At 37.6% G+C, this 21816-nt stretch overlaps 3 protein-coding genes across 4 annotated transcripts; 1 reads left to right on the top strand and 2 right to left on the bottom strand.

The window, feature by feature from the left end:
• Positions 1-1159: 1159 nt before the first annotated feature.
• On the bottom strand, positions 1160-4455 carry LOC103025837 (zinc transporter ZIP1). Of its 2 annotated transcripts, XM_007256892.4 has the most exons (4): positions 4298-4455; positions 2888-3118; positions 2567-2697; positions 1160-2112 (listed from the first exon to the last, which is right to left on the bottom strand). In XM_007256892.4, exons 2-4 carry the CDS (start codon positions 3033-3035, stop codon positions 1420-1422), a joined length of 972 nt encoding a protein of 323 aa, XP_007256954.2. In that variant the 5' UTR covers positions 3036-3118; positions 4298-4455; the 3' UTR covers positions 1160-1419. The 2 variants fall into 2 exon arrangements, with proteins under 2 accessions (XP_007256954.2, XP_049336632.1); XM_049480675.1 differs by lacking the exon at positions 4298-4455 and adding an exon at positions 4022-4233 and having other exon boundaries at positions 2567-3118.
• A 2089-nt stretch (positions 4456-6544) lies between these two features.
• Positions 6545-17599, top strand: creb3l4 (cAMP responsive element binding protein 3-like 4). The gene is made up of 10 exons (XM_022673827.2): positions 6545-6709; positions 9282-9416; positions 10405-10666; positions 10832-10965; positions 11639-11728; positions 12095-12201; positions 15258-15326; positions 15411-15495; positions 15664-15760; positions 16529-17599. Exons 1-10 carry the CDS (start codon positions 6662-6664, stop codon positions 16855-16857), a joined length of 1356 nt encoding a protein of 451 aa, XP_022529548.1. The 5' UTR covers positions 6545-6661; the 3' UTR covers positions 16858-17599.
• A 694-nt stretch (positions 17600-18293) lies between these two features.
• On the bottom strand, positions 18294-20387 carry LOC103026359 (cocaine- and amphetamine-regulated transcript protein). The gene is made up of 3 exons (XM_007256894.4): positions 19917-20387; positions 19110-19193; positions 18294-18564 (listed from the first exon to the last, which is right to left on the bottom strand). The coding sequence occupies exons 1-3, from the start codon at positions 20040-20042 to the stop codon at positions 18457-18459; spliced, it is 318 nt and encodes a 105-aa protein (XP_007256956.3). The 5' UTR covers positions 20043-20387; the 3' UTR covers positions 18294-18456.
• Between the last annotated feature and the right edge of the window lie 1429 nt (positions 20388-21816).

The raw sequence follows: 21816 nt of genomic DNA, 5'->3' as shown, positions 1-21816 counted from the left end.
CAACAGGGCCATTATGGAAGTCAGGGGCCAGTGTTTATAGTAAATTATACTCTGTGCCGCCGTCAGCCATCATGGGATCCTTTAGCTCCATGCCACACTGAGTCCATATAACACAGGTCAACTGGTGGTATTTCTTACTCATCTTCGCGATAACGTCCTGGACCAAGTGCGGATGGCGCTAGAGCAGTCACACTACGTAATTATTTTTTATAATAACGCAAGTTTTCACCATGCTTTTGCAGTGTGTGACTGGTTCACTGACAATCCTAGATTCTCCAGTGTCTTTCTTCCAATATATTCTCCATTCCTTAATCCTTCAGAGGAGTTATTTTCAATATGGAGATGGAAAGTTATGAGCAGGTAAGTCTTCTGCTTCAAGTCTCCAGCAATGAAGGAAGACTGTGGCAATATTGTGTTGGAGTCAATCCAGGGATGGATAGCACATACAAGGGAGTACTTCCCCATCTGTTTAGACAGGACTAATATAGTATGTGATGTGGCCTGACCCAGCCCAGAGACAAGATTCTGAAGAACAGTACGTGTGGAGTGTGTGGTTTTTTGTTACAGCACTTGAAATTAAGTTATCTTTAGATTATGGAAATTCTAGGCTTCACCAGCCAACATCGTTTTGCTGATCTCTTTTATTTTGCCTACACACTGGTGTACTCTCATTAGTTAAAGATGCTCATTTTAAAATGCCTAGATGTTAGTTGTCATCCATAATGACTGTAAATTGTGGACAATTAGTCTATAATCAATCTCTGCTACTCAAGTTAACATCCAGGCATCTAATCTTTTTTGGTTGATTAGTGCTGAATGATTGGTCAGTGAAGGTCATATTTATACCGGTGTCCATCCTTGAACATCTTTCTATTATAGGCACTGAAAGTACACCTTTCAATTGGGACAAAGTGTTTTGTTTTTTCAGAAGTTTACCTAACCTTTTTGGATATACATTCTAAACAAACTGGTGTGCAAGTCAGGGGTTGATGGCTACAGGTATTAATTAAGTCATAAAGATGCGAGAAACATGCTTTGTATTACAGGGTTCTTATGCATGCCCTTTAGAATTGAACATTCCTATAATTTTAAAAAGTCCCATTATATTTTTTTATATCAGTTCAATCAAGAAAAGGCACACACTGTAACAAAAATTGAATCCTTTTGAATACTGACAGTTTATTTACGGTTTATACTGTTATTCAAACAAAAACATGTTTAACAATAAACAATGTTGAATGATATGGAAAAAAATACATTGCAATAAGTTTTTTTTATACACATTGCTTGGTCCTAAATGTTTTCATTTCATATATTATTCTGCTGAGCAAAGCAAAATGAGCAACTATTCTAGCCAGTCTCATGACTACAAATCAGCATGTAAATAGTTTCCATTATGCTTTTGCATCCGTTGCAGTCTCAGTTCAGACAGAGCAAGAGCACAGTAACAGCAGTGAAGCCTGTGAGGAGTAAAGTGACCTTGGAGATCCGTTGTCCACTGGAGCTCAGTGCATAAGTCAACACCTCCATTACAGTGATGTAGAGAAAGCTCCCTGCTGCCAGACCCTGCAGAGTGGAGCGAGCCAGCTGGTACTGAGGAGTGGTGTGGGTTTGCCGGAGGCTAATACCCAGCACTGCCCCAAGTGGACATGTTGCAGAGAACAGCAGCAGGCAGGTGGTCACTGCGACCCTCCGCAACTGATCCTGCGTGAGTTTGATGACCAGGCTGAGAGCAATCAGGCCTTTACGGAACAGCAGGGACAGACTGAGGTTGAGCCCCTGACCACTAGCCTCCTGCAGACCAACTGCCAAACCCTCAAACACTGAGCACAGAGACAACGAGAAAACCAAGACAAAAATTCTGATGGTGGACAGGGAGCTGACATCCGCATCCCCCCCAAAACCTCTTCCTTTGAACTGAACTGTCCTAGAGTACTGATGAGAGCACTGTGGGTGACGGTCATGTGGCTGTACATTGGAACCCACCAGAAGAGCTTCTTTTTCAGTCATGTAAATGCCTGACTGTTCTTTAAGGGCCAGGACAACCTGCTCAATGACCACCACTAAGAGGAAGCCCATGGCCAGAATGAACTCCGGAACGGGAAAACGAAGCTGGGGAAGTGAGAGGAAAGAGACACCTGATAAACAATCAATACTGTACAGGTTTAATGGCATACAAAAGCATACATATTAGAAGCACATTTGTCCACAGCTTACCACACAGTGTTTTCTACATACGACTGCATTGCACCAAAATATTACATCTGTATCTTAACATTTGTAAAAATAAATGTATCACTTCACTCCCACTATTTACTATTACTGCTTTACTATTTTTTGAAAACTTTAAACTTTATTGATCTTCTATTAAATAATAATTTGTAGCACATTCAAATAAAAATAAATAACAAACAGTATTTATTGTACCTTTAGAATCTGCAGAATGTAAATATACAGAATATGACTAATAATATGAGAGCTCATGATGTTTTGCTTTCTTACAGAGATTACTAACTTTTTTTCCTTACAGATAGGACATGTTTACATGGTTTTCGGTGAAACTTACTGTCACTCCCAAGTTACTAAATGTCTCAGTCATTCCAATCATGTAGCTGGGCACCATGTTGAGCAATGAGCTGGCAAGGAAAACCCCTGCAGCACAGCAGCCCAGCAGATCCAGAGCTCTGTAACGACTCTCTTTACAACACAGGAGCAAGAGCATAGACATTAACACTTGGAGTTAGATTTAATCATTTATAATATATTTTATTTTAAATTGTATGCCTCAGGGACTAATTCTGCTTGCAAAAAAATAAATGCTTATGACAGACACACATTTAAATGTGATTTTCATACTTAAAATATTTTAATATAAAAAAAAACTTGCCTGAATATAATCCACATCTCCCTGTTCCTCTCAGAACCCAGAGCAAAGTAAATCCACAAAGTAGAGTTGAGGAGAACAGCAGGCACACAGAGCCCAGCCTGAAATCCAGGTCCAGTATGCCCGCTGGTGGCATCTGTGCTGAGGCCATCTTTCTGATTCTGGATGCACTCTACTTTCACAGTCACTTCCAGTCACACAATCAGGGCATTGCTTATTGAAGAGGACAATGAACTAGAAAACAGACATGTGATAAAGAGTTAAATCCAGCATGCAGGCTTGGTATCACTGTAATAGGCCAGACAGAATTCAGTTAATAGTGCATGTTAAAATTTGTAACACTGGTCTTTAAACTAATGCAACCAGCTGACCCAGCTCCTTAACAAGCCGAATACTGGTTATAATAATAATAAAAAAAAACATTTACATTTAACATTTGTAGCATTAGCTAGCTAGTTAATCTACAGGAAGCTACTGTGTTATATCCAGATAAAGTGATTTATACATTAAAATTATATATTTAATATAGTATGGTGTCCCTAATTTAGAGAAAAATTAGAATGTGTGGGAACAACATAATTAAGTCCTGGCCATATACAGCTCTGGACAATGCCACTTAAAAAAATATGAGTTTCTTTGATTTTACCAAATTGAAAACCTCTGGAATATAATCAAGATAAAAAATGGATGATCACAAGCCATCAAACCAAGATGAACTGCTTGAATTTTTGCACCAGGAGTGGCATAAATTTTCCAAAAGCAGTGTGTAAGACGCAAGATGCATAAAAACGGTTATTTAAAACCAGGATTATTCCTCCAATATCGATTTCTAAACTCTTAAAACTTTATGAATATGAACTTGTTTCCTTTGCATTATTTGAGGCATGAAAGCTCTGTATCCTTTTTGTTATTTTAGCCATTTCTCATTTTCTGCAAATAAATGCTCTAAATGACAATATTTTATTTGAAATTTGGGAGAAACGAAGTCCGTAGTTTATAGAATAAAATAACAATAACAGATGCACTGTAAACATTTGCAGATATTAGCCACATAGCTGCAATGTTTCCTAATATTATCCTAATATTTTGTTAATTATTTCTCCAGCCAAACACATCAAGATTTGTTTAAAACTTTACCTCTGCCCACCAGTACCTTCAACAGAGGGTAACGTTAGTTAATAGTTTAGACAGGTTACACTTCAGGACAGGTTAGCGTTAGCTACACTATCGTTTAGCCCAGTTCTTCATCTTTCCGCTGAAAAGCATTAACGTTACTAGCTAACGTTATATGCTAGAGGGCACTAACTAAAGAAAAAGGAAGGAGATGAAACGCAGCCGTTAACTACAGCAGCGCCTCCCCCGGGCGTTATTTACGCGTGTCTCCGAGAATAACAGCGCTAGCCAGTTATTTACCTTCCTGGTGCCGAGGCACTGGTTACTTTCCGCGGTCCCGAAGCTCCGTTTATGCCGGTGGGGTGTAGAAAACAGTATCCCAACTTTCTGCTTTTGTTTCTGTAACGGGAAAGTGACTCACCGGGTCCGGGAAGGAGTGGGTGTGACTAGGAGCGTTTCAGTAAGCGTGTCTCAAAAACATCCCACGATCCCTAAGTAGTGAGTTACTTTCTAGGAAGCGAATGCGGGTTAGATCACGAGGGGAACTAGATCTGCTGAAACATTGGGACATGGCGGCTTCCAGAAATCGCTTGACCTCGGTGATGACTGATTTAAAAAAAAAAACCGAGAATATGCTCTATATATAACTAGAGGCTATAAAATACTAAAAATACATAATTTAATTTATTGAGGGGATTAAAATTAGTATTAATGTGTTTATTTAGTGACACTGTCACAAGAACATAACAGTCGGTGGGGTAGTATAGAATGATTTATTGAGCAGAATTAAAAGGGAAGGCAAACATATTCAGGAAAACTTTGCAATGTTTCTTTTTCTCGAAATAAATAAAATCAATGTAGGGGTTAGCTGCTGAGCAGTGTCTACTATTAATGAAAATACATAAGAGAAACATGATCTTGCCCTATGAAAGACATAGATTTATATCTTACACCATTTGGCCGCTTATAAGCTAATATGCACTAGCAGATTTGTTATGTTTTCAGATTTGCAGCACAGTATGTTCCGTTTATCCATCTGGAAAGTCGTTAAATGTAGCGACATGCAGCAAAATTGGTACCACCAGACAGTCACTAGAGGTGAATAAACTTAAGAGTCTCTTTTGGGTTTCTCACGCCACCAGAGGGCGCTCCTGAGTGAGTTCAAAATGAATGGGTTCATAAGGAGCACCTGAGCAAAATCAGTGGGGATTCAAATAATCAGCTTGAAAATAATAATAATAATAATAATAATAATAATAATAATAATAATAATAATAATAATAATAATAATAATAATAAAAATAATGCCGTGCTGATTCAAATAATCAACTTGTGTGTTAAAGACTGAGTTGGGGCGGTCTTCTTGGGATCCCTCATGGCTTCTCCTTTAGTTTGGCTGAAAAGACCTAAACTGAACGAAGTACAAATTACGCAAAAGCTCAACAAAACACAGTTGGGCCTTGAGGCTCAGCGGTACAGTCCTCCGGCCCCCTTGCCATTAAAGTCTTCGGAGTGTTGAAGATTGCAGGTTTAAGACCGGGTTGAGACGGTTTTCTTGAGGTCCCTCAATGTCTTCTTCTTTAGTTTACCTGAGAAAAACAAACTGAACACTCTTGTAGGCCTAGGTGGCTCAAGGGTAGAGTCCTTTGGCCCTGTTTACTTGGAGTCTTCGGAGTCCCGAAGGTAACTGATTAGAGACCGGGATGAAGTGGTCTTCTTTGGATCTCTTAAGGTCTTGTTTTTTATTTTAGCTGGGAAGATCAAAACTGAATGAAATACAAACAACGCAAAAACTCCCTGGAAAAACACGTTCGAGACCTGGTCTGGGTGGTCTTTTTGGGGAAACCTTTCTCCTAGTCAGGCCTGAGATGAACAAGACTGAAAGAAATACAAATAAAGCAAAAGCTTCAGAGATCAGATGTGGGCCTTGGTGGCTCAGCGGTAGAGTCCTCTGTTTCTTGGCTGTTGGAGTCTTTGGAGTGCCGAATGTTGCACTTTTGTGATCCTGTCGAGGCAGTCTTCTTGGGGACCCTCAAGGTCCTCTCCTTTACTTTAAAAAAGTAAAGGAGAGGACCTTGAACAAAACTGAACGAAATACAAACGATGCAAAAGCTCCCTACAATTCTTGTGGGCATAGGTGGTTCGGTGGAGTCCTGATAATAAAAATCAGTCATGATTCAAATAATCAGTTTGTAAAAAAAATAAAAAATCAGTGGTGATTTAAATAATCAGGTTGTAAATGAAAAAAAAATATATATAAAAAATCTCACAAATAGTGATGTGATTTTTTCTTTCTCACCTAAATAGAATTATTGCCATAGAGTGCTTAACAGAAATCCAAATAAATTAATGTGGTCAAATAAATTCTTCTGTGTAGCATGGAGCGTTTTCATTGGCCAGCGATGGCAGTTTTGGCCCAATCAGCAGTCAGCGTGTATGCAGTCCGCGGTACATGTTTGTTAGATCTGTAGTTGCGCGGATGGGCCTAAGCAGGTCCTCCCGCAGCAGCAGCGGGTGAGGGGTATGTGCTGGAGTGTGGTGGATTGTGGGGGGTTAATCAGCGCGACCTGCCCTCCTGAACAACACGGATGTGGCTTCTCCCTGCTGGCTGACTGCAGACCACAAACACTTCAGAGTTTTTGCTGCGGAGTTTCTGTAGAAATCATGAGAGAAACGGACAGCGTGCCTAGATATGCGGGACCCGGTGAAGCGGTGAGTGAGAGGGGCCCGGGGGACTGTTCGGGTACAGTACTGTTTCGGAGGTGGAGGGTGTTGTGTTTATTTTAAAGACACACCTGAGTCTTGTTTACTACAGGCTGTGAATCAGCTCTAGACGTTTAAATGTGTGCAGAAACCTCTGAACTCTTAGTGAACGCACATTATGGAAATTTTCTTGTTTGTTGTGTCGCTGTTAATGGACTTTTTACATGAGCTGGAGGCCATGTGCCTTCCAGGATGTGTAGTTAGTTATGTCCTCTCTGAAAAACAGAGGGAGGAAGAGAAATGGTGTCAGAAGCTCTAGCTTAGTTAACTTGTTCTGAAGCTTCAGAACAAGGAGTTTATAAGCTGACTAGTTGTGTGTTGATAGAGTAGAGCTAAACAGAGCAATAGAGAAGGTTCTGGGAATCTTATCACAACCTGAGGGACAAACAGTGAGGCGAGGCATGGATTATTAACCCCTTAATCCCTAAAGCTCAGTGTGTGGGTCCAAGCTTATGTTTCTTACACTCATGACTAAAATGTAAAAATGTTTTTAGTTAACAGTATTTTAATGTTTTCAGTATTGTCCATTTGCATTTGTTAGCAATAATTGTCCCTTAAAGAAGAAATCCGGTGTTCAATTAATTTGGGGTTTAGTGAACATGATGATAACGATTACAAACTTTTGTTGAATAGCCCACCTGTGTTCACACCGAGCATTCCATAACAAAGTGCTTTTAGCCGATGTTCCCAATAGGATTTCAATGCTGTCAATAGGGGCATAGCATTACCAGGGTTGCCAAGGCCGACAAAAATATCCAGCCCAAAGTCAGTCTAAAACCCACCCTTTAGAAGCTTAAACTAGCCCAAAATATATGTCTGTCACACGTTTGAAGCAAATGTCAAAACTTAATGCCATGGCTGCATTCACATTACTAGACTGAAGTGACTCAAATTTGATTTTTTGCTAAATGTGTCTAAGATCTGATTTTTTTTTTATGGCTGTGTAAACGTACCAAATCCGATTTTTTAAAAATCCGACTTGAGTCACTCTCATATATGCTCCTAAATCTGATACATGTTGAAACAATTGACATGCAACACGTGAATGGTCAAATCAGAATTCATGCATCTTTTTGCTTTTATGCATGCGTTACATGATTCTCTCTCATACATCTATCACACATCTCTTGGTGCAGCTGTGCATCTGTAGCTGCAAAAACAGCAAAAGCAAGTAATTTTTAAAAGTAGCCCCAAAAAACACACCCCGCCCCCCCTGAATCCACACTTCATTAGTAGAATTCCGAGGGCCCTGACATTCAAAATAAGGCACTAAGAACGTGAAAGTGCACAGGTAGTTCATTTTAAAAGATTGTTGCGTTTACACAGACAGGTAGATCTCTGGGTGCAGAACAAATAGGTAGGATAGGGAAACAGATTACAAAATTAATAAAATAATAAAAAAAATAAAAATATCTGGTGACTGTCTACGTGAGATTAAAGAGCCCCAAACAACAACTGGCATTTGCCTTGTGCTCATTAGTTGGCTTATCAGTCTTTAAAAAAAAAAACTGTGCACTCACAAAGTTCTCAGTACCTTATTTTAAATGTCTGGGTCCTCAAAATTCTACCAGTGAAATGTGAAGTTACTTTGAGCTTGTTAATGGTGTAAAAATAAAAAATTCTTTGCATAAGCCATGATATGCCCCAATTGTTAGCATTGTAAGCCTGTAGGGAGCATTGATTTAAAATGCTCAACAGATTTCTGCTTTAACATGAATGAATTTTATTTTAAAACTGTATTTTGATTTTCTTTGTTTTTGTTTCTTTATGATATTTCAACATTTTATATTATAATTCTAAATCCACTTTAACTTAAAAAAGGGCCCATACCCGTTTCTGAATATTAATACCAAATTCAAAACTAAATCAGATAAATCCAATGTGCAGCTCATTTATGTATTTTTCTTAGTGTGGGCAGATGTCTGTAAATATTTTTAGGTTGAAATCCTTTCGCTCTCAGGATGTTCATTATATTTCACTCAGGGGCATCATAAATTAAACCGATGAACAAAGAGCTTTAAGGAACTTTACACAGATTTAAAAGGGTCTGTGTGACATACGTCACCATGGACTCTTTTGGGTTAAGATTATCAACTGAATAATATGCCTACAATTATTACGAGTTCCTAATTGTGTAATGTTTTATTTATACCTTTGTTCTCTGATTTATATATCATATAACATTCATAATGAATGCTAGTCATGAATAAATCCTTAAAGGAGCAAGGAAGAAAAGGCCATCTCTCCCTCTCTCCCTCCCTCTCTCTCTCTCTCTCTTTTTTCCTAGCTTTTGATTATTCACACCACTCCCTGTGTAAATGTTCCCTCTGTACTTCCTACTGGACTGAGGAGAGATTTGCTGTTTTTCACTCAATATAGACTTGTCTTATACTTATTTAAAATAAAACTGCTTCTGTGTTTTTATTAAATCAGGTTATCAATGCGGAGAAGGATGGTAGGTCGGATCAACCCAAGCCGGTGATAAAGTGACTCTTATCTGTTTTTTTTTTTTTTTTTACAGGAGAGTGAGGAGAGCAGCCTGTTTTTCAGACAGAGTGAGGAGGATGGGCCGCTGGAGGCTGGATTGGTTCTGACAGACTCCTGTCCACAGTCTGTGTATACCAGCACAGAGGAGTGGGTCATCCAGCCACACAGTGTGAGTAACATATGCCCTTTAACATGTTAATAAATGGAGGTTTCATTTTATGTTTTTTTTTTTTCCTCTCTCATCAGACCTTGAATTTTAAAATAATTCTCATATACTCTTATGTTGGGCAAAGAAGTTTACCTCTTACATTTGAAGCAACACAATATTATTTGTGTTTATATTCAAAAGGATGTGACATGTTTTCTGTCATTTTACAACGCAGACCATGCTAATCTGATGGACAACAAAGTGTAAATACAAAAGAGAATATTACTTCTTTATTAGAATAATAATGCTATAGCTTATCATTTTTTTTCCTCTGTTATACTGTCTCCATTAACTAGCACTTTAGCCTTTAGGGGAAAATAGCTGCAGTCTATACTATTACCTGTAGTTTATGAAAGAATACAATCAGATCATTATTTAGGTGAAAGAAGAGGGATGGAGGGCAGGCTGGAAAGTGATGTAAGATTTTCCAGGAGTGTTATGTTTTCGTTTGCCTGTTTCAACTGTGTTAACAAGGAGTGGGAAAGTCTAGCATGCTATACAGGCTCTGTAAATTTCTCACTGATCTAATGCACCTGGTAAATTAATCTGGATTATAAATGTCACTTTTTAATTATGTGATATGTCAGAATGTATTATATAAGATTGAGCCTTAAAGCAGATATTTTTAAAGTAATAGGTTTTTGGTAACACATTTTCTGTGATAAATTTGCTGTTTGCAGAAATTATTTCTGCATGTTAAAACATACATTTTAAACGGCTGCTTATTTTATATATCTTTAATTATACTGTGAATCTGCAGGAAATTATTGATTATGCAGGCCAACAAACGTTCTAAAGAGATAAAGTAGTTGACATGAACAAGGTAGCAAAAGCTACAAAATAATACGTTTTTTTGATATCCCAGTGAGCACTGTTAGATGAACTGTGAGGAAACAGGAGCTGCATCAGTCTATAAATTATTGTTGTTATTTATTTTTATTTCTGTCAGAGTCTTAATGACAGTGAATCTGAAGATGTGCTCCAGGCCATAAATCCAAATGAAGTTTACACATCAGATCCTCTGCAGCAGTGCCTGTCCGAAAGCGACAGTGGAATGTCAGATGACCGTTACTCAGACGGCCCGACTGTGCTGATGGACTCTGTCCCCACCCAATCCACGCCCACTGTCTACCAGGTGGTGTATGACATTAGTGGTCTGGGAGGTATCCAACAAGACCAACAAAAGGTGGATGTCATCTCCATAGAGCTTGGTATGTCTTTGCTCATCTTTTGTTAAAAGCAATATTTTGCAACAAAACAAAACTGTTTTTACTGCTGTATAAAATACTAACAGTATTTCTTTTACTTAAGGGCTTTCACCTTTAAATAAAATATAGCTAGTCTTACACCTGATCCCATTTTTTTCCATTTGTTAGATGAGTGGAGCTCTCAGGTGCTTATGTCTGAGTCCTGTATTGTGAGTGAGCTGCCACTGGTTTCTTCTGTGAAAGTGGAACACATTCACCCAGAAAGCTCAGAGAATGCAGACGACACAAACACAGATGGCCTGGTCAGTCCTTTTCTACACTTTCAGTTGTATGGATGTGTATGTTGGCAATAATGTTTTGTCAATACATTTATCATCCAAAAAAAGAGTTCCACCCAGAAGGTATCAACCGTTAGGGATACATCTTTGTGGGAAGTTGTGAAAACCCTGGTGTGCTATTCAAAAGCACAATACTTAGAACATCGTGCCTGGTTAAAAATATGTGGGCTATTGGACATGATATCAACACAGCACACATACTTCCTAATTTTCAGGAATATTTAAGCTGGATTCCAGGACATCATTAGGAACCTCTAAAACTCCGTGTTGAGATATCTAGCATGTTGCATAACACATATGTAACACATGTTGCATAATATTTCTGTATGTGTAGCTCAATAAATATGTAAATAAATACTCCCCATATTAATTTAAATTTATATTAATTTATTGTTCCTAGTAAAGTTTATCATCTTTCTGGGTGGCCCAATTGCAACTGTTTCTTTGACAATGAGTGTAAATTCATAGTATATGCAGAAATGTATATGCTGATTTCATACACACACATATATAATCTTAAATTAATCCTATATTAAGAGCTCAATAATAAATATGCTTATATGCTAAATGTACATAATTTCTGCATCTGATATATTATCTTGAAACAGCTGACTAACATCTTCTGAATGACGTTTAGCTTTTCCCAGACCTGCAGTTGACTGAAGAGGAGCAGAAGCTTCTGAACCAGGAAGGAATTTCACTTCCTAACAATCTTCCATTAACCAAGGTAAAGTATCTAATTATTCTAAAGTATCTAATTAATCTAATTATTTTGAGGTGCAAAACACTTCTTGTATTTAAGTCACTCTGAATACCGTGCTTTTATTCAGAGTGACTTTCATTCAGATCATGTTGCAGGTAGTGGAATTTTCCCCACTATGCTACTCTGTCCCCATTTTCTACTAATTCTTCATAAATATTGCATGTTTTTGCACATTTTACTACACATTTTTTGTTTTTTTTATTTGCCGATGTAAAATGGAAAATAAATAAAGTATAAATTTGCCATAACTTTTGTGCATACCATATGTTATGTTTTACCTCTCATGTATATGACTGCATGTTTGTGGTTTGCTTTTATTTAATGCTGTAGGCTGAGGAGAGGATTCTAAAGAAAGTGAGGCGCAAAATTCGCAATAAGCAGTCAGCCCAGGACAGCCGGCGCAGGAAGAAGGAGTACGTTGACGGTCTTGAGAGCAGGTGGCACTTAAATTTATTTTTGAGTTTGAAATCATTTTTAAATCATTTTCAATCAAGTCAAGTAGATTTACTGTCAATACTGCATATGTACAGGACCTACAGAGGATTGAAATGACATTACTCTCCTTCCCAAAGTTACAACAAGTACAGCAAGATACAAATATAAATGTAAAAAAATGAGAGACACTAAATGTACAATATAACAAGGTCACAGATATCGACATACGTGAGACAAGAGACACAATACAATTGTGCAATAGAATAGTGATGGGGGGGGTGGGGGGGTTAAAGAGAGGATGACAGTACTATTGTAAACAGAAGAGAGTTTGCATTGCAACTAGGGTTGCAACGGTATGAGATTTTCACGGTATGATAACCGTCTCAGAAAATACCGCGGTATCACGGTTATCACAGTATCACAGTTTGTTACATATATTATTAAACTGACCCTTAAAGAAATTACAACAAAGGTTTTTTGTTCAATTAACTATTTATTGTAGAAACCTGGAACAACTATATAGATAATGTCTCCTTAAAAAAAATAAACTGTACACCATTAGGTGAAGGAAACCAGGTTTTTCCACTACTCTTAAGGTCATTAAGGGTGTATATAATTATATATATATATTAGGGGTGTCACGATTCTCTAAATCCTCGATTCGATTTCATTTTCGATTTGAGGGTCACGATTCGATTCGATTCTCGATTTTCTTGTTTTTTTTTCTTGTTATTATTTTATGCCTCATAAAATTTAAATAATATATTTATTATTATTATTATTATAAATATTATAAATATTATTATTATTATTTATTAAGATATATATGGTAATGCCATCTAGTGACTTTTTTTGGTAGCAACAGTGTGCACTATTAAAACAAGCAGTTTATCAGAGCTGTGTGTGGATGGCTGGTGAAACTGCTCACTTACATGAAGCTGCAGTTCTTCATCAAACCACTAGTGCAGCAGCACAAGCCCCGCTCTCTTCACTCAGTCACTACTTCAGTACAGCCCAGCCACGGGCTACAGAGCTCAGCCAGTCCGTTTTTACTGTTTCTGTAAACAAATAAAGGTTTTAACCCCACTAACCGGATAATACAGCTCACTACAGTTCATCTTTCAGCCCAAGCAGCTAACAGCAGCAGGTTAGAACAGCCGACACGGAGGCACTGCTCGGATTACATTATAAACAGGTCAGTTAGCGCGCTGCTAACCTCAGGATGTTTATAACTACTGAGTTTAGTGGACACACCACGGCCGCCAGGTAAGTCTTTTAAAGGCTACTGAAGACTATTAAAGGCTATTAGAGGTTATTGAAAGCATTATTGGGGGGCAGAAATCAGTACAGGCTGGTTAGATAAGTGATGTGGTGAAACTGTGACTAGCGCTGTCACAGTGATGTTTATTAACGTCATTAAAACAGATTTTGTCAGGTATTGTCTTATAAATATTTACACATAACTTATATCTCTCCTGAAAAGCTTTTATTTTAGTCAGAAACACGCTTGTGTTTACTTTATCTGAGAGAAAGATGTTTTTTTAATTCAATGGAAAGCAACAGGTGTAGTCAATTATAAGTTTAAGATTTTTAATCCACCTCACTGTGATCTATAGTCAGTGTTCTCAAGTCACACTGACACACGCATTTCAGCGAGTTCACACGCTCTCACCTGCGCGCACGCACCCCTCCGTCAGATACAGATACAAAACCTGCGCGCCCAACCCCCGCCCCCCCTCCTCCGTTGGACAGATAAAAAACAGTGATCACACTCCCGCCGACACTCAAAACTTGAGAGCCCTGTCTATATTTCTATAAATCCGTTTTCAGTTTCTCCTCCGTGGTTGAAAGGCAGCTGTCTCTCACACAGCAGAACTGAGGGCGGGGCTGCGCTCATGCAGCGGCTCTCTATTTAAATGAATAGGATGCGCTGTGTTGGTGCCGCGCCATTTGCGTAGCGCGCTGCGCTATTTGCGTAGCGCGCGCGGGAGGGATCGTCGATCCTCTTTTTGACTTCGATACTCGAGACCATGACCTCATTTCGATTCGATTTCGATAAAATATCGAGATCGTGACACCCCTAATATATATATATATATATATATATATATATATACACACACACACACACACACACACGTGTCACACATTACATGTCCTCTAAGAAGTAAAGATCCTGTGTTTAAACTATTCAGTACAATTATTTAAGTTTAAATTATTTAATATCTGATAAACTGAGCCTGGGTCAGTGTCTGATCAACAACTGTTGTAAACGTCCGTTTTACTGCCAAGTTGGTATATAACCAGATAGAGGGGATTTATTTCTGAGTCTGGTTTTAACACATGAAAAACAGGCACGTCAGAATTTGAAAATTAACGCATGTAAATGAATGGCGTCTTTCACATCCAGTCCGGCGAGCACCTTTACACAGACACGTGAATCCGTCGTAGCACGCACTTCACGCCTGTACCTGCGTGCCCAAATTTCGGATAACTCAGCGCTTTTGCGGGCGCTTACCGCATGGGTTGTGCACGACTACAAAGACATTTTATTTATGTTCAGATTAAAATTATAAACTAAACACATACTTTGCGCTGCACAGCGGGGTGGTGTTCTTGGAGATGGGAGAACAGGTTTGACGTATGTCCACCTTTAGCTGTGACTTTACGGCCACATTGATTATAAATCGGATAACCATCCTCGGGTGCGCTCGGCGGGTATCTGAAATAGTCCCACACTGCTGATTTTAGTTTAGCCTTTTTTTAGGCGGACGGAGATTTGTTTAGTCTGATGCACTTTCTGCTGTTCTCACCGCTGTGTGCTGAGCAGCTGAAGCGGAGCAGAGTTGCGCATGCGCGGGTGAGTTTCTCCGCTGGCTTGCGTTTTACCGGTAATAAGCAAACACACACGGTATGATAACCGTGCATTTTAATACCATGGTATACCGTGAAACCGGTTACCGCTGCAACCCTAATTGCAACATGCATTTTTGTGGCGCTGTTGCTGCCAGGTTCATCCCTAAAATCACTATGTGTGTTTGTGTGTTTGTTGTTTCAGGGTTGCAGCATGCTCAGCTCAGAACAAGGAACTAAAGAGAACAGTGGATCAACTGGAGAAACACAACATGTGAGTAATATTTACACACACTCTCTATTTCTCAGTCCTTGATTACATTAATCTTCATTCCTCTATTTCTCTTTCTGCATGAAGGTCTCTATTGGCCCAGCTGCGGAGACTTCAGGCTCTTGTCAAGCAAACTGCCACAAAAGCAGCACAGACAAGCACATGCATCATGGTCAGAGCTCTAGTCTGCATTTCATTTTAATTCCCTGCTCCTGTCATGTCTTAGTCAAGTTTTAATGCTATTCATAGGATTAATGATTCATTCACTGCCCATTGTAACCAGGTGAAAATTTGGCTCATAATGAATCCCAGTGAAGTTCACATGTTCTTTATCTGACAGATTCTGCTGTTCTCCTTGGCTCTCCTCGTCTTCCCCAGTTACTGCCCCTTCCGCTGGAGATCTCAGCCTTCAGATGATAGTTACACACCTACAGGAGGTTAGTGTGATTTTATTTATATAATTAAAAAAAACTTTCTATGTAACATTTAAAAAAATATGCAAAATGACCAACGTCACTTATCATGATTAGAAACAGTTAAACTTTTGAACAGTATTTAGTCTAAATAAGATGCATGGCTGTTTCATTGGGCCTGTACATGCAACATACAAAAAAGAACTCTTTCCACCAATACCAGTTGTTTGCCATTTGCATGGTGACAAACAAAACCAAGGATCAGCTGTTTTCCTGGAAAGGTAGATGTACATTTGGATAGAGGCTTCAGAGCAACAGTTAACACTGTAGAAATATTGGCAGAGCAGGCCCAATTAAGAATAGCAGATGCAGCTACTCTGCATTATCACATTGAATCTATTTACAAGCACTTTATAATCTGATTGCATCAGTATTGTGGAGTTTGAAAATAATCCAATCAATCTGTTTATAGAAACCTGGGTAATCATCAGATAAAGTTTATAGGAGTCTGTAAATAATTGAATTTTTACTTTGCAACCAGCCAATGATCTCACAGGATAGGTCATAGATAAACAACATGTAAATCCCACAAAACTACTAAGCAAAAATCCAGTTCTCTTGATCAGATTTGGAAGATATTTATGATTCATATTTGTGCTGTTACTAGTCAATGGCTAGTTTACTTCGCCACCTAGTGTACCAAACTAGCAACTGCTCAAAATGAAATTATCAAACTTTTATCAGCCAGGACTTAATGGTTTGCTTGTGCACATTTTGTCTTTGTTTTGGCAGTAATCTCCAGAAACATTCTGAATGATGCGGCCTCACCGTTGCTGCCCTCTGAAGATGCTGCTGATGATAACAAGGTCATCTCAGCACCTGTGCTTTCTGCAGATGACACACAGCCATTTCCATTGGAATCACTGTCCTCTCAGTTGCAGCAGAAACCACTGGACACTCCTGAGGAAAAAGAAGAGGAAGCTACCATGGAGGACAATCTTCAGGGAAACATCTCCTCACCGGACAGTCGGACTGATTCACTGGCTGTCGGCTTAATACCACCTTCAGCTGGAGGTGCTGGCTTGGATGCAGTCAAACCTGCACATGCTGATGAGATGTAATACACTCCTTTTAAAGCTGGACTTTTACTTAGAGCTGCTTTAAAGTTATATAAACCTTATTAATGCCTGGTTTTCATTTGCAAAGGGTTTTATGTGTCTCTAATGCCTAAGAATGAATTTCACAGAGTAGTAATGGTACCATGGTAGCCATTATTTAAAATATTTCTTCTGGGAGAGAAATCTATTCATAGGGAGTCTTATTTTATTTTATTGATTATTTGTTTTTATGGATTTGTACTTTAACAAGTTGTGCAAGTGCAAGTCGTGAATAATACATAATAAAGAGGAGATGGACAGAAAACAGGCTTCAGAAAAAGAACAGGTTGTCATCAAAATTGGGATGAAAGACCTGTATATCAGTAACACAATTTGTGTTTTTTTTTATGTTTCTCATGCTGATGGATGTTTTTTTTATAATTTACAGTGCAATGAATCATACTCGCAGTATGATAATAAATACCAAATGGGAGAGTTTTTTTCCACTGAAAAAGTCCTAATTAGGTTTGACTGTTGTGCTTGCCATCTGTGCTTTTATAGTTTGATTTTTGAGGATTTTTTTTTGTTCACATTTGGTTAAAAGTTATTTTGTAATTATAACTCCCAGCCTGCTTCTGTTCATTTTAATATATAATATTAGATCATAGTATAGGCACAGCAGGGCTGAAATGTTAGAGGTTTTTCTGAGTGTATGGTATCGGTTGTTTGAATGATGATGAATTGGTATGTGTGTTCATTAAATCATGAGCTGTTTTTACAATTGTGATCAAGCGTTTTATGTGTGTAGGTGAATTAACCATTTGCACAAGTTATATTAGTGAGTGTGAGAATTTAATGATAAATACAAAAAAAAAAAACATAAAAATGGAAAAAAGGAACTAATATTTGACCACGAGTAAAATTATATTTTATAAGTGGACCAGAATATCTGACTGAGGATGGTCCACATTTTAGAGTTTAGCAAATCTATAATGGATGATTCCAGGTCATGGAAATTTTAATATTACAAATCAAATAATATAACACAAAACTAATGCAATTTACAAAAAAAATAAGATGAGAATAATAATGTTCAGGATTTTAGTGCGTGTCCATAAACGGCAAACTTTAAATACCTGTAAATAATAATTTGCTTTCAAGACAGAACACTTCTATCACAATATAGATTTTTTAAATCACAATATTATGTGTTTTGACATATTGTTAGATATAACACGCCCCTAGTGGACACCCACATTAGAGGCTCTTTTTGACAAAATAGATAGAAAGCAATGTTCTTATCTGTCTGTGATCCCTTGTTGCATCTCACCTTCATCATTGAGGACTACCTGCTCACTTACAGTTAAAATGACCATGTAGACATTTCACAAAACAAGATAATCACACCTTTAGTTACATTCATAAATATATTTATTCAAAAATAGTAACCTTAGATATTTACATATTCTTATAAATCTTTGGTAAACTGGTATAAAAGCTTAGAAAAATGAAGTGATCAAAAATAACATCAGATTTACCAACATCAGTGAATCTCCCTAAGGTTCATTTCTGAGGGGTAAAATCTTAAGCAGCATGAATGACAGTTTCCATTTATTCCTCCCTTCACAAGCATTTCAGGAAGAACAGATTGCACTTGGATCCTCTTGGACAGTCACAGAGCTGACCAAAGCGAGAGCCTTTCTTCACTGTACAGAAATCCCCAATGTTGCACTGGAAAAATGAGAAAATGAGCCCATGTGAGGAAAGTAATTAATCATTAATTACAGTCTTTAATCAAGTACAGAGTTATGAGAAATGAGAAGTAATTTAAGTTTGAATTTTTTAAAACAATGTTTCTGCTGGATGTCACAAAAGTCATTTTTTATTTTTTCTCCCCATCCTACCCAGATAATAAGTGTTAGCCATGCTGAACATGTTCTGAGATCATCGTAAATGTGTTTTTTCCTTAGTGTGCTTAGTGTGCAGACACATAAAAAATTAATAATAAACTGCAAATTTTCCTCTGTTATTATAGAAAAGTTGAATCTTTTGTTACTTTTTTATATTTGCTCATATTTATTTATACCACTTATAGAACAGGAACATATCTAATACAGAGATTGTAAATATATTATAAAATGTACTATTAACAGTTTTATCCTGTTTCAGCAGGGTATTGTATTGTATTGACATGTAATGTCGGGTCGCATGTAATTCAATTATAGGAAATCTTATAGGAATATAAATCAGTGTAAGTGTGTGTGCATAAAACCTACTCCTGGCAAGCGGCTGTGTCTTCTCTCCCATGTTACGGTTCTTCTGTTCTGCAGTTTTTCAAGCACTTTCTGTAGAACTCCAAGCTGCAGGGAAAGATGCATGCATTTATCATTATACCAGTTCTAATGGCTGATAAGATCATTTCAGAAGATTTTAGAAATAATGTTTCTACAAATAATGTAACTACAGATGGTTAATAATTTGTACAGTTATCTGTAGAATGTACTGGATTAGAGCAAAAATATATGTATGATTAAGTATTGCAACAAAAAAAGTTAAGGCCTTACTAATCTAAAGCATATGCTAACCAGTAATTCAGGCCTGAGTGTGTTGAATAAAACAGCTCAATGTAAATCTTGTAGCTGTAAATATTTAAAAGCTCTTAACCCTCCATGGCATGGATTTTTTAAAGGGGGTAATAACTACCACTGCTTTAGTATTATTCAACCCTGGTCTAGCTGCATAATGTTGCTCTGAGGCAACAAATGAAAAAAAAACGAAAAACAACACATGAAAAAAAAATGTATTACAAAAATGTATTATAATATTATTGTGTATAACCCATAAAGGGGGCAACACCACGCCATAGGGGGTTAAATCTCTCTAGTATTGACAAATTGCAAACACCAATTGCGTTTAAGTACTTATTTCTACTGGTTTTACTCATAAAAGGTCTCTAATCAACTAAAAGGTAAATTTAACACAGAACAATACAGGGTTACTAAATAGTTTATAGCTACAACAGAATGACAGAGAAGTACATAAATAAACACTATAAGCTCATTTCTAATGGCTCGTCTACCCACCAACTCTCGCTTTTCTTCACTTTGGTCCCCCGATTTCTCTGAACTTGCGTCTACGAGAGGGGCTGTGGAGATGATGAGGAGGAGAAGAACCCACATGGTGAGGAAGATGCCCTCAGCTCTGCTCATTGCTCCGGTTTCTGTCCGCTAATCTCAGATGAGTGTAGCTGCTGCTTGTCTCCAGGTTTTCATGAATGAGCGGATTTAATGAAGAACTACAACACATTAAATGGATTAACTTACTGTCAAAGATCTGTGTTTATTTCCCACCCGTAATCAGACAGATCCCGCCCATCTCTGCCGGGATTGGTTTATTGTTTATTGTCTGTGTAACCCCGCCCACCCTACTACTGGACAAACACACCTCTGCAGCTCATTCTAGAGAGCTACTGTCCATCTTTTACGAAATAACTCAATTTCTGTTTTATTAGCTATAATGTTATTTTTAATATTAATGGTAAACATTTTGGGATGCACTAGGCTCCCTGTTTCAGCTGCATATTTCTGCAGTTTCTTTGATTTTACCAAACTTAAAAAACTCTGAAATATTATCAAGAGGAAGATGGATGATCACAAGCCATCACAGCAAGCTAAACTGCCTGATTTTTACATCTGTTATGCCCTTGCTGGAGTGTGACATGACGTGTGCAGGGGTGATGGATCTCATATAAACCAATAGGGTGCTGGAAAGACATGTTTTTACTTCCAAAATAAAGATTTATCTGGACAATAAGATGTTGAAAAAAGCTGAAATGAAATAGCAGTAACAAGGCCATTTTTAAAATGTAATAAATAATTGTGTGAAAATTTCACAAATAATAAACTAATAATGAAAAATAATTACTCCAATAAAATATAAATAACCAAAGTTTCTGTCTAAATAAGGTAACAAAGGATTTACACTTCAGTACATGACACCTCTTGCAGCAGCTGGACTGTACTGAATGAAATGTAGACACTGAGTTGATGTTATTCATAAGTACAAAGAGAAAAAAGAGTCAGTTGGTGGAGAACCTCAGCACATTTCCCTGCTAGAGGGAACCCACAAGTGAGCGCCTCTGCTGGCTGGTTGCAGTATTATGTGTAACTCCACCCATCCCCATATTTTTCAGTGTCAAAACCACTGAAGCCAATTTTTAATTCTATTTTTTCTTCTCTAAACTGTCTTTCGATCTGCAGTGTCTACATTTCTGTGTACTAATATTGGACAGTATTGTTTTTTCCCAGATTTTTTTTTGCTGTTTTAAAATGTTCATATATATCGTAAAAAAAGGCAGGGCTACATTTAACAAGTGATTGACAGCCTCAGCTGAAAATAACCATCTGCAGGACCTTTCTGTTCATTTTGAAGTAGCAAGTACAAGCTGTAGTTGGGTTGATTGGCAACTAGCTAGTTATAATTGCTCATTTCTCAACTTGAATTTGGTGTTACGATTTGGAACTGAGTGTACCCAACACAAGAAAGTAGCACATATATTCATACATAATATTAAACTGTTTCATTCTTTTCTTGAAAGAAAAAAACTGTCAGTGATTACAGGGTTTACTAAGCAAACACAGCCTGGCAAAGTCAGACTCCATGACAGACCCTTTCATGATAGTGTAAATAAATGTTTACAGTAAAGGGGTTTAATAAATAAAATTATTGGGTAAAACATACTAATAGTTTCGTGTTTCCATAGCAATGGGTTTTTCATATATAAAAACTATTTATTCATATAGTCCATATTACAACCCATTAGAAACCAGCATTAACGTTAACGTTAATCCAGCATTAATCTTACAATTTAAACAGATTAAAAACTAAATCTAAAATTTGTGCTGTGAAAGTGAAGCAAACTGTTCTATTACAGTTGGACTATTCTCTTTTGTGCACACTCTACAGAGGACTACAGAGGTAGAT

Source organism: Astyanax mexicanus, chromosome 6 (genome assembly GCF_023375975.1).
Source record: "Astyanax mexicanus isolate ESR-SI-001 chromosome 6, AstMex3_surface, whole genome shotgun sequence".
Taxonomy (NCBI): domain Eukaryota; kingdom Metazoa; phylum Chordata; class Actinopteri; order Characiformes; family Acestrorhamphidae; genus Astyanax; species Astyanax mexicanus.
This window is presented reverse-complemented; position numbering and strand designations above follow the sequence as displayed.

What these genes read in the sequence shown, in the direction of transcription:
- creb3l4 (XM_022673827.2), top strand. Translation starts at nt 6,662, where the DNA reads ATGAGAGAAACGGACAGCGTGCCTAGATATGCGGGACCCGGTGAAGCG. An exon ending in CAACTGGAGAAACACAACAT is followed by an intron (nt 15,327 to 15,410) that starts GTGAGTAATATT and finishes TTCTGCATGAAG; the next exon opens with GTCTCTATTGGCCCAGCTGC. An exon ending in AGACAAGCACATGCATCATG is followed by an intron (nt 15,496 to 15,663) that starts GTCAGAGCTCTA and finishes TTTATCTGACAG; the next exon opens with ATTCTGCTGTTCTCCTTGGC.
- LOC103025837 (XM_007256892.4), bottom strand. Translation starts at nt 3,035, where the DNA reads ATGGCCTCAGCACAGATGCCACCAGCGGGCATACTGGACCTGGATTTC. An exon ending in GAGATGTGGATTATATTCAG is followed by an intron (nt 2,698 to 2,887) that starts GCAAGTTTTTTT and finishes TGTGTTGTAAAG; the next exon opens with AGAGTCGTTACAGAGCTCTG. An exon ending in TTAGTAACTTGGGAGTGACA is followed by an intron (nt 2,113 to 2,566) that starts GTAAGTTTCACC and finishes TCACTTCCCCAG; the next exon opens with CTTCGTTTTCCCGTTCCGGA.
- LOC103026359 (XM_007256894.4), bottom strand. Translation starts at nt 20,042, where the DNA reads ATGAGCAGAGCTGAGGGCATCTTCCTCACCATGTGGGTTCTTCTCCTC. An exon ending in GTGAAGAAAAGCGAGAGTTG is followed by an intron (nt 19,194 to 19,916) that starts GTGGGTAGACGA and finishes CTTTCCCTGCAG; the next exon opens with CTTGGAGTTCTACAGAAAGT. An exon ending in GACACAGCCGCTTGCCAGGA is followed by an intron (nt 18,565 to 19,109) that starts GTAGGTTTTATG and finishes TCATTTTTCCAG; the next exon opens with TGCAACATTGGGGATTTCTG.